Here is a 12,475-nt window from a genome sequence, read left to right on the forward strand (position 1 = left end):
TTCACATCTTACGCACCCAAAATCGGCGAATTTCACTGCCAAATCAGAAGCGCAAAAGAACAGTTTTTTAAATTAAGTCACCAGTAAATTGTATGGCTCCCAGAGTAAATGTTGTATTGTCTTATATATGTTTCAGTGGTGTTTTAAAAAGAGGAGGCAACGTCCTCATTTATGTCCCTGTTACACAATTTTCCTGGTTAAGTTAACATTACATAAAAAGAGAGACCAAATACAATTTTATTTTGTATTTTTACACTATGTAATGTTCTATTTATTAAAACCAAGTATAAATTTCATCAAGTTAGTGTTTTTACGCATTTTTACATTTATTCCAAAATAATAACTAAATGCAGTAACAATTTAAACAATACATATTATTTATAAACCAATATTCAGCTTTTCTTTTTAAAAGTCAATTTATTTTCAGCAGTCATCAAGCTTGTACACACTGGTCACTCACTCACAGACACAAAGATGTACCTTTAATTTCACCACGCTGATTGCTCACTAAAAACCCCCGCAGTCATCATGTTTTCAGGCCATTTCGAGTTTGATTTTGACATGAAATAAAGTTGTGATATCTAAGTGACAGTTGTTTGCTTACTTTTTAATTAGTCTTCCCATTGACGCCATCACTGTCTTCATTCAGGCCGATTCGACGAGAACGCGCACGAAAACAAGAGGCGGGATTTATCGCACGAACCAATCATGTCCAATCGTAACCGATCATATCCAATCATAGCGCGATGGAGGCACTGCCTCCTCTCACGTGACTTTCCCCCTATTCATTCTCAATTACCCCCCACTAAACCCACCGCACGCTTAGGGGGCTCTGCTTTGTTTCTATGAGCTGAAGGGAGGCAGAGAGACGCGTGCTCCCCGCTGTAACTTCACCTGCGGGTATCGCTGTTTGACAGTGTTTCTTTAGAAAAACGAGTGACTTTTACACTTTTTAATGTCAAATTTTGTAACATTTGCATTGTTTTATTTTTGTAATATGGATTATTTTCTCATACAGTTTTTTTTTTTTTTTTTTTGAGGAGGCACTGCCTCCCTTGCTTCTTCGGCGGAAACGCCCCTGATATGTTTTATTTTACCAGTTGCGGAATCCAACCATTCAACCATCTGAGGTAACGTAGTTAGCCTACTTTATTGAGTATTTCCATTTTATGCAACTTTACACATTTATTAATAGTAAATTAATAATTAATAAATGTAAGATCATCATGTTTGCAGCGAACAATATATTTCAGACCTAGTGGAGTAATAGTAATAATAGTATCTGGGTCTGAATTGATATATATATTGTACGTTTTAATGGATCACGCTACAAACATAACGATCTTATAATACATGATGCATTGCTGTGTCCCTTATCGCATAATTCCCACTTTTGGACACTTTTGCTTTAACGGACATTAGACAACACTGCAAAATCAAGCTGTTATATTCATATATTTATTGTCCAACATTCCCAATTTTTCTGATGCATGTCCTTAATTTAATTTCATATGTTGGTATTAATTCAGTGTTTATAATGCTAATACTAGAACTTCAAAGAATTTTAACCCAAACTGACTGGGTTTCTAAAGAGCAAAGGTTTTGTGAAAAAAAAGTGGAAGACTTAAACACAAAGGGTGTAAAATAAACTGTTAAAAGGATTTTATGATCATTAGTGATAGTATTTTATTCTGTGCTGTCATCATTCAGGTTGGATTTCAGCTTTAATGTACGTTTTTTTTTTTTTAACAAAGCAGCTGATATTACCATAGAAACTAGTGGACTGCCGACTCGCTTTTGTCACCCTGGGTTGCAGGAAGGGAAACACAGACGAGAAAATCAATCCAAAATACTGGTTTAATGAATAATCCAACAGGGAGACAGGCAGTCAGGTGCAACACAACATAATCGGACGGTGAACGGACAAAGACTGAGTGAACGGGAGGAACTTAAATAGCAAACATAACAAGGGTAATAAATGGGACACAGGTGATACACATTAACTAGTGATAATGGTAACAGAATGATGGCGGGAAACAGAACAAAGGAACATGTGACAAATGAAAACAAACTGAACAGAAACTGAAACTAAACAGACTGTGACATTACGCCCCTCCCAAGAAGGCATGGCCTCACGCCGTGGAGGGAAAATGGAGGCGGCTTGGGAGGAGTATGAGGATGTGGCCAGGGGCAGGAACCAGAGGCAGGCAGACGGATGGAGGACGACGACCAGGGCGGGACTGAAGGAGGTAGCATCTATAGAGGCGAAGGTAGGAGTGGCCAGGTAGATGCGAGAGATGCCAGAGCTCAGCCAAGGCGATTCCCCAAGGTGGAGTCGACGGTGGTAGGAGCCATGATGGTGATGGACTTGGGAGGATGATCGACGGCGACAGAACCTTGGGAGGTGGAGCTCACCGCACAGACGGAAGTCCAAGGCAGTGATGGAGTGCCGATGACCTGGGCGGCCGCGACGGAGCTGCAACGACGACTCTCTGAGGTGGAGGTAGAGATCCGGAGAGCAGAGGATGAGCTGGTGCGACCGAGGGTGGAGGTGGAGCCTGAGAGAGGGCGGAGCTTGCCGAAGCCGAAGGGGTGGAGGGCCGGAGAGCAGCGGACGGCCCGCAAGTCCACAGCGGAGGCTTGGCGACGTCCGACCCAAGGGGAACCGACATTCCGAGGGAGCCCGGCGAGTCCGAATGCTCGATGGTCGATGCCGGAGTCGAGGGGAGGAGGAGTGTAGGCGCAGGAGCCAGGTCGACGGGTCGAGGCAGGACAGAGCACGACGAGGCTGGAGGCGGAGCCACGGGCTCATGACGCCCAGGAGGAGTAGGCTCACAGCAGGACCACGATGTAGCCTTGCCACTGAGAGGAGGATGTGGTGACTCGTCGGGACTGATGGGAGACGATGATGACTAGGTGACAGGCTTGGCGGAGGTCTGGACGTGAAGAGTGACACAGGAACCTAAAAAAATAAAGTGTCCTTAATGGCAGTTAGTAGAGGTGGTGGGAGAGGGAGGTTGGGTGGGGATAATAGAACTGGCGAAGCAGATTCAGATTCATAAGAATACCAGGGACATGGGGAATTTATCTCACCACACTCATTGAAACTGTCCAGTAAGTCCATCTGATGCTCGCTCTCAGTGGCGGGGGGGTGGGCGGGGCTCGCATCCATCCCCTCGAACTCCACGAGGACTCCCACGGCGATAGATGGTGATGTCAGCTCACACCCCTGGTCAGACTCACTGCGGTGCTTCGGCTCCGGGGCGATGTAGAGTTCCACCCTTCCATCCTCGGGCGTAGGCTCTAACGTTGCGGCAGGCAGAAGCTTCCAGTCTGCGTGGGGCTCAGGCGTCATCGATCGCGGTAGTGACGAGCTGGGCTCTGGGTCTGGCCGAGTTCTGGATCAGGACCGCACGCATTCCAGACACCTTAATACGGCTTCCCTCCAATCAAGTCCGGTGGTGTCTGGAAGGTGGGTGACGTTGTGGAAGTTGGCCCCGATCCAGAACAGGGTGTTAAGAGCATCGTCCTCCAGAACGCTATTGCTGGCCAAAAAACAGAAGTTAGTCACAAAAAAATCGTGGCTCTCCTGGGCCACGGTGATGAACATTGCCCGTTCATCAAGGTAGGGTGGTCCGTTCATCTGTCACGCTGGGTTGCAGGAAGGGAAACACAGACGAGAGAATCAATCCAAAATACTGTGTTTTTTTAGCTTGTTTTCTGTACACCTTGTCATATAGCAGCTTTTAGACATTGTTCTGTTTTTTGTTATAAGTCAGAAATGACAAGGAGGCATGCAAAGGCTATGCAAAGTCTTCTCCAGCACACCCCAAAGATTCTCAATGGGCTTAAGGTCTGGACTCTGTGGTGGCCAATCCATGTGTGAAAATGATGTCTCATGCTCCCCGAACCACTCTTTCACAATCTGAGCCTGATGAATCCTGGCATTGTCATCTTGAAATATGCCCGTTAATGGAATAATGTAGTCATTCAATATATTCAGGTAGTCAGCTGACCTCATTCTTTGGGCACATAACGTTGCTGAACCTAGACCTGACCAACTGCAGCAACCCCAGATCATAGCACTGCCCCCACAGGCTTGTAGGCACTAAGCATGATGGGTGCATCACTTCATCCACCTCTCTTCTTACCCTGATGCGCCCATCACTCTGGAACAGGGTAAATCTTGACTCATCAGACCACATGACCTTCTTCCATTGCAACAACAACAATAGAACTGAAACAAAAGTTTAACCTGGGGCCTGTACCATGAAGCCAGATTAGCTGGCTAGCCAGGTAAGCTTAAGATTAGTTTGTGCCGACCCTGGCTTTTAGGTACTATGAAAGTAGCTCGGCTTATATCGGTGTTCATTGCCATGGTATCTGACACTGCATGGCTAACCTGCTCCGGGGCATGTTATGTTCTGGATTTGAGATCTCAGACTGAAGTTTGACCAATCAGTTTTGAGCAAAGAAATATATAGGTGACGTAACTTATTCCCAGGGTCTGTTGCAATGGCTTTACCTTTTCTTCCGAATCCTGTGGACATCTCCGCGCAAATTGTTAGACGAGCACTGTTGAGGAAGTCTTAAATGCTATCGCACATATTAAGGTTAAAGGGTTAGTTCACCCAAAAATGAAAATAATGTCATTTATTACTCACCCTCATGCCGTTCCACACCCGTAAGACCTTCTTAATCTTCGGAACACAAATTGAGATATTTTTGTTGAAATCCGATGGCTCCGTGAGGCCTGCATAGGGAGCAATGACATTTCCTCTCTCAAGATCCATAAAGGTACTAAAGACATATTTAAATCAGTTCATGTGAGTACAGTGGTTCAATATTAATATTATAAAACGACGAGAATATTTTTGGTGCACCAAAAAAACCCCAAAATAACGACTTATTTAGTGATGGCCGATTTCAAAACACTGCTTAAGCAAATACTGTAGCAAATACTGAGATATATACCGTATATCGCCGTTCAGCCAAAAAATACAGATATTAATTTTTTGCCATATCGCCCAGCCCTAATGTGTATGTGTGTGTATATATATATATATATATATATATATATATATATATATATATATAAATGCACAGACTCACAATTCTGGCTTCATCTTCGGCTCTCTGCTGCTTGAAGGGGTTCCGCCACTCAGAATAACCATGTCATCAGATTCATAGTTTGCAGTCTCAGAGGAGCTTCCTTCACTGGACACTGCAGGGGTATGTGCTAATTGTATTGAAAAAGGGTTTCAAAAATTAAGTTGAGACTCATTTTTTCAATAATGAAAAATAAATTCAGTAAAGCACTACAATTTAAATTAGGACTGTCAATATGGTAAAAATTTTGATTATGCTTAATTTTGAATATGCTGAAATCTGTCTAGCACTGGTGTCAAATTGTAGGATAATTTAAATAAACTTTTTTAGGATAAATTAAATGACTGTTAGAGTTAATGAACTTGGCAACATTCATGTGAAGAACTGAAACACTAAATTTATTTAGAATTTATTTAATCTGATTAATAAATCTGTTTATATAATATAAATGAATTTGTGTAATAATGCATGTTAATATGAACTTAATGTACTATATTAATGTAAATTATAATGTGAACAGATACATACAGACATATAGTTCTCCATTAAAACTTAACTTTGTAAGTCTGCAAATATTTAGGACTTTGGGTGTGTCTCAATCAGCTCCCTAGTTCAGTAGTCAGGGCACTGGTCAGGGAGTCGGCCATTTTAAGGGCTGTCTAAATCGCAGAATCCTTCCAGGGCACTGAAACGTTCGCTCCCTAAAAAGTCCCACAATACATCGTGAAAACCAGGGAGCATCGATGCTCACTATGCTCCCTTGGAGTTCTGAAGTGCCAACTCACTACACATAGCGACGCGCAATAAATGTTTTTAAAAAATACAAACCATTATTTTATTATATTTCAGCATAAACATACATTGCTAGATGGGTAATGAACATAATCTAGCTAACATTTATAATTTATTTAAGGTTGAAATGCTGCACGTATATGTAACAAGCAAAGTATTTATCATAATTTAGGCCTAACGTACTTTAAATAACATTACAAGTAATGTCAGAAAGATATCAGCTCTGTTGTTGTTCATACCAGTTGTGATGTTGTACAGTGAGGACTTGTCACTGTAAATACTTGTTAAATTTAAAAAGGATACTGATTTGAACTGTTCTTTTTGCAATACATTGGCTGAAACTTTGTTTCATATGTTTTAGCATTACACTCATGTGAGAAAATTTTGGAAAGATTTGTCTAGATTTATAATTGATAACATTGACCCCACCTTTTCTTTGTGTTCAGAAAATGTTATATTTGGTTTCACTAATATCCCTCCAAATATAAGAAAAGAATACTATATTATAAAAATTAATTTAAATTTTTGCTAAATTTAACATACATAAATGTACAGTGAAACCCAACCTTTGTTTTTGGTTCTTGAAAATGAAATGCAAATATATAAGTCTATTTTTCATTCACATAATAAGAAAGCAATTAAAACTGTTTCTGTCTGTAGGTCCTTTAATATATTTATATAATGTTTAGCCTCCGCCTGGCTGTTTTTTCTATGTGTATATGTATTATTGTAATTTTGACTGTACATTGACTTTGTTTGAATAATAATTAAAAAAATATTGCCTTGTGAAAGCGAACCAAACCAAGAAGAAAAGGCAACATTGTAACAAATTAAGTCCCTGTTCGGAACAATGCAATCGATCTACATGTATGAAAACACCCTTAAACTTCTATAACTTTGTTACACTTTCATTTCTTTCATTGCTTTCACTTTTGCAATAATCTATTTAGAGTCTTCCTTTAAAAGAAACTGATCTTATGTCTGTATTCAAAATCATTCATTAATCACAATGAATTAAGTTCAGATCTTTGTGACCTAGTGGAGTAATTTACTCCACTTTAATCCCCTGGATCACGCTGCAAACATGATGATCTTAACTTTATTAATTATTAATGTATTCATTTACTATTAATAGTAAATGTGTAAAGTTGCATAAAATGGAAATACTCAATAAAGTAGGCTAACTACGTTACCTCAGATGTGTAATGGTTGGATACCACAACTGATAATATAAAACATATATAGGCTAAGACAATATAACATTTACTGTAGGCGTCATAAAATTTACTGAATTTTCTATTACATTCCTGATTTGGCAGCGAGATTTGCCGATTTTGGGCGCGTAAAATGTGATGGATTCTATTGTCCAGTTGGCATTTTCATCCCAAAATGGCTGCCGCGCTACCGAAGCGACACCTAGTGGCTGTTACCCAAAAAGCATCAGAGTTTCGCCTCTTGGGTTCTATGCTCTAATTTATGAATGAATCGATTAATTCAAAAAAAAGCCCCAGATTATTTCACAGAACACTGCTGTAGCTTTCGTTGGAACTATTATTTCGTTGCAAAATAGAGCTAATACTGACAATACTGTGAAGAACATCACTTAATATTACCCGTTTGTTGAACTGTTGTATAAAATCAATGTCACATTTGCAATCGTGTGGATATTTGGATTTGCATACTTGCTCGTATAATATTATCAACATTAAAACAAGAACTCACAAAAGGTATGTTTTGTATCAAGAGTTTGAATCTTAAATTGATCTCTATGCACTTTCTCTGCCAGGCTGTTTTTGTTCTTCATGCTAGTAAGTGCTAGGGGAGAACTGAATGAATAGCAAAACTCAGCATTTTGTTTGCATATTCTCTCTGTCACCTCGCACACCCCAGTTTGGGAACTGCTTTATATGATGAACAGATTTAATTTGGGCTTTTATTCACATATAAATATTGTTCAGCAAACATAAACAAGCTCATTCGAAATGCTCGAGAACAAACATCATTGACTCTTGACCAATGAGGTTCTCAAACGTGCTGAGTAACATGAGAATGAACCTCATTGGTTCTCGCACGCATCAAACAAACATACTTGAGCTTCAGTTTACCACAACTGACTTGTGAGTAGATGAATGTTTATATGTGAATAAATGCTTAAATTCAGTCTGTTCATCATATAAAGCGATTGAGTCTCTTCCGAAAATTTGGACTAAACCGCTCAATTCATATGGATTAATTTTACGATCTCTTTATGATTCAGTATGGATATTCCTGCATTTACTTCTGCTAATGGCTGCATATTCCCACTCCCCGAATACGACGACATAAATCTTAATGATGAGACTCCCACTACATCACCACCCTTATATTCCACTCCTGCAGCGCCACCTCCCTACAGTGAGACAGGTAAGAGCTGCAGCTGCTGAGGTCAGAGCATTTTGTCTTCATATAATATTAGTAATATAATATAATAATATAAATATAATGTATAAAAAAGCACAGAAAAATAGATTTACAGACAATTTTCAAGAGGTTCCTCAAAACCCTCCTAAAAGGCAGGAAAACCCTTATCCTGTCCTCAGTGTGCCACAAGGCAAGTGCAGTTAAATCATCCATTTATCCTAACACGCAGAGCATTATTATATACATATATGCATACTGTGTACAGTATCCACATTTTTCTGTTAATGTGCAAACATGTTTCAAACTCACACCCCAAGTGTGTCTGATAAAGATAATGGCAGGAATGCAAAATCACCATGACATTTAATCTGTTAAACTGCAAATTGCATAATATTTCCAGTTTCCTCTTTTTCTTGCAGCTACTATCAATGTATTGTACTCAGTTAAAAATGATCAATATATGTATATAACTTACCAAGACTTATTCATTTTTAAGTACAAAAAAAGAGATATAATATTTTTAGTAGCGGAGAAAGTGGGCAATTGTAACACAAACTACAATGAAGAGACTTACCCATCATATGCAAAAATCTTAAAGTTATATATTTCTACAGCTGTCTAAAAGTTTGATGCCTTTGAGTTCAAACTTATATTCATATTTTCTCTTGGCTGTTTGTTTATTGTTCACTGTTTTGGTTACTACCATACAAAACATTATCACAGCTGTAAAATCACAGGCAACTGTAACACTCATTTTGAAATTAAAAATACATAATGAATATTATTTAATTAAACGTCTAGATGAAAACATAAGCTGATCGGCATAACTTCAGTAAAAAAGATTTAACTTTTTTCAAACAAATTATACTGTAGACTGCACATAGTCATCTGTCTTAAACACATTTTATTAAAAAACATGAGTTATGAAAAAATATATATGTTAGTATTGCTTTTAGTGCTACTTTAGTATTTTCCTTTCATTCAACCAAAAACGGTAACACTTTACAATAAGGTTTATTAGTTAAACTTTAGTTAATGTATCAACTAACTTGAACCAACCATGACATTTGTTACTGCATTTACTAATCTTCGTTAACATTAGTTAATGGAAATACAGTTGTTCATTGTTTGTTCATGTTAGTTCACAGTGCATTAACTAATGTTAACAAGATTTTATTAGTGTATTAGTAAATGTTGAAATTAACATTAACAAAGATTAATAAATGCTGTAGAAGTGCAGTTCATTATTAGTTCATGTTAACTAATGTTGTTAACTAATGAACCTTATTGTAAAGTGTTACACCAAAAACTAATGAAATCAATCACATTTTTAGCAGGTATAGTAAAATAGACCTCTCTGTTTTATTTATCATTTAATGGGTGACTCTAAAATATGACATCCTATCAGATAGATTTCTGTTTGTGTCCTTCAGATTAATTTAATCAAATTTGCAACACATTGTAACATCATTAATAAGGATGTTTGGAATCGGGTCTTATTTACCTAATAAGGACCGATAGATTGAAAGAAGTTTTCATTGGTGTTGAACCATAAGGCGCAGACGTGTGACCGAGCAACTGGGTATAAATACAGCTGATTTCGAGCAATGATACTAGTATTGCACAACGGAGTATTACAAACGGAATTTAGATTCATTTGGTATGACATTTTTCTGTGTTTCCATTCTTAGTGTTTTAAAACTTGGTAATGCATATATTAATAACAACATTTACGATAATGTTGATTTTAATAGGGCTTTGACAGCATGTGGATTTCTGCAACATTCATACTTTTTGCACTGGCTGTAAATGTCATCAACGTGGAATCCGGTAAAGTATATGAACAAAATAGATGTTTTTTGGGGTTTTTTTTGCATCTGTTCAAACTGGAGATAATGAGGAAGTTTGCAGATTCTGCTTTCTTTGATGAAAGTGCTTACATTCATGATTTTCATCATTCACTAAATACTAATGTCTCATTTTTATTCAGTCTTCTTTACAGATTCTGTTGGTCGAAGATGCCCCTCTGACTGGGATAAATTTGGAACACAATGTTTTAAATTTTTCAGCGACCCCAAATCATGGGCTGAGGCAGAGGTAAGTTTGTGTTTTCCATAATATAGATATTACATGATTAGGTGCTAGTTACACTTTTTACACAGGTAGTGCTTATGGGTCCCCAAATACTGTACCGTATTAACTGTGCACTTTGGTATAAAGCTAAAAATATAGACAAGATAAAAATGAAGGATAAAAATAAAGTTTGTATTGTGTTCGTGTTTATTTCATGCATTTAAAAAAAAATTCTACAGTAAGTGTTAAGCGTTTCAATTCTCAAATAAAAATCCTGCTTGTTGGTTATTATGCAACGCGCTTTTCAAAGTTTATAACAAACTATTTATGTCACGTACCCCCCGCCCCCAATGCAGTGTACTTTAAAACTCTTTCTCCTTACAGGAACATTGTGTTGCCCTCGGAGGAAACCTTGCATCTATCCAGAGTAGCCTCACTCACACTTTTCTGAAAAACTTTGTGAAAAAACAATCAAAGGGCAACACCCGATCCTGGATTGGTGCTCATGATGCACCTCAGGTAGCTGATTTTTCATTTCCCTTTAAATATCAGGAAGGAACACATAAGAAAAAAATCATGCTCTGGAAGGTCATAATTATAGTCGAAAATATGACATAGAAAGTCAGATATATGAGATAAAAAGTCAAAATTCATGATAGTCAGCATTATGACATACAAAGTCAAAATTATGACTTGTATGTTCAAGTAAGTTCATCTCATAATTATGACTTAGTATGCCATAATTTCGACTGTTTATGTCATGATTATGACTTACCAGGGCATTTTTTTTTTCTTATGTGGTTGAAATGGGCTTCCATATAAACCAGTGTCAGATTAATGTGAAACTATTGTTGAATTTAAATATTGTTGGCTTTTATCAAATAAATTGTTCATGCTTTTTTGGAAAGGCTGGCTTGCACTGCCCCAACAAACTCCAGCAGTTTCACTTTCAAAATGAACAGCACGTTTTGTTTATTTAAACATAGCCTACCAGTCGGAGTTTCCACATAAAGATAAAAGGGAAAGAAAATATGAAGTAGGCCTAGTGGAAATGGGGTATACATGCTTTCAGTAATGTTAATACCGTTCTTCAGGCATTTATCTGGTTTTGGAGTGACGGATCAAAGTTTGAGTACAATGACTGGCACACTGGTGAGCCAAATAATGGAGGAGATGCTGAAAGATGCGTGGAGATGGGCTATGGAGGTAATATATAGCCTACACATGTTGTTTATATATTAAACCTGTTTTACCATCATTTTTTATTTGGTATGAAATACGAACTGTACCAAATGTGATTTCAAACCTTGCCCATTTCATTACACATTTATGTCTATAGATTCCTGATTGCACTAAAGCATATTTTGCCATGTCATTTTCTGAATATCGTGACTTGCAATTTCCACAGATGAGATCCGCTGGAATGATGCACGCTGTGAAACCCATCTCCCTTTCGTCTGTTACAAAATGGCTAAGATTGACTTTAATCCATAATTGATTGATAAACTAATGTCTCATGTCTGTCCATAAATCGCTGATTGTAACAGACATACTTTGCCCTTTGCATTTTAATATCCATTTCTGCAAAAATAAAATTTGAACTACAAATGTACATCTTTCTTTCTTTGTTCCCCTGACTCATACACTGACTGAGCATCTACAATGAACAAAATTTGATGTTGTAGTTACGACATCTACCAGTAGAGGGTACTGCTAACCTGCCATTTACTTTTTTATTCATGCCAAACAATTTACAGGAAATTATCAAACAGCAACAACAAAACCAACATAAAAGTGCAACACACACACAGAGGTATTATAGTCTAAATTAACAATGTAGCCTACTGAATATATGATGTCTTGTAATAAAGAAAAATATTGAAAGTTCCCTCAACACTTTGAATATAAACCTTCCATTTACTGAGTCCATAACTTTACCAGCCAAAGCTTGACTGACTCCTTGATATTAACTTTAATATCTTAGGCCTCTTTAGCTAAACCAACCATTATTGTAAAGGCTGGTTAATTGTTTGAAAGTACATCAATTAAGCAAACAATCCTGGCCAGAATTTGTCACTGGCTGTTTAACACTCCAGTGCTT

General features: G+C 37.7%; 1 protein-coding gene across 1 annotated transcript; it reads left to right on the plus strand.

Moving 5' to 3' along the window:
• The first annotated feature begins 9,846 nt into the window (after positions 1-9,846).
• si:dkeyp-75b4.10 (ladderlectin) lies at positions 9,847-11,986 on the plus strand. The gene is made up of 6 exons (XM_051911846.1): positions 9,847-9,961; positions 10,056-10,131; positions 10,304-10,398; positions 10,759-10,893; positions 11,469-11,580; positions 11,783-11,986. Exons 2-6 carry the CDS (start codon positions 10,068-10,070, stop codon positions 11,866-11,868), a joined length of 492 nt encoding a protein of 163 aa, XP_051767806.1. The 5' UTR covers positions 9,847-9,961; positions 10,056-10,067; the 3' UTR covers positions 11,869-11,986.
• Positions 11,987-12,475: the final 489 nt, after the last annotated feature.

Source organism: Ctenopharyngodon idella, chromosome 1, assembly GCF_019924925.1.
Source record: "Ctenopharyngodon idella isolate HZGC_01 chromosome 1, HZGC01, whole genome shotgun sequence".
NCBI classification, from domain to species: domain Eukaryota; kingdom Metazoa; phylum Chordata; class Actinopteri; order Cypriniformes; family Xenocyprididae; genus Ctenopharyngodon; species Ctenopharyngodon idella.

Bases quoted from the DNA above. Each gene is read 5' to 3' on its own strand.
- si:dkeyp-75b4.10 (XM_051911846.1), top strand. From the start codon at position 10,068: ATGTGGATTTCTGCAACATTCATACTTTTTGCACTGGCTGTAAATGTC. The intron at 10,132-10,303 runs GTAAAGTATATG...TCTTCTTTACAG, and splicing joins TGTCATCAACGTGGAATCCG to ATTCTGTTGGTCGAAGATGC. The intron at 10,894-11,468 runs GTAGCTGATTTT...ACCGTTCTTCAG, and splicing joins GTGCTCATGATGCACCTCAG to GCATTTATCTGGTTTTGGAG.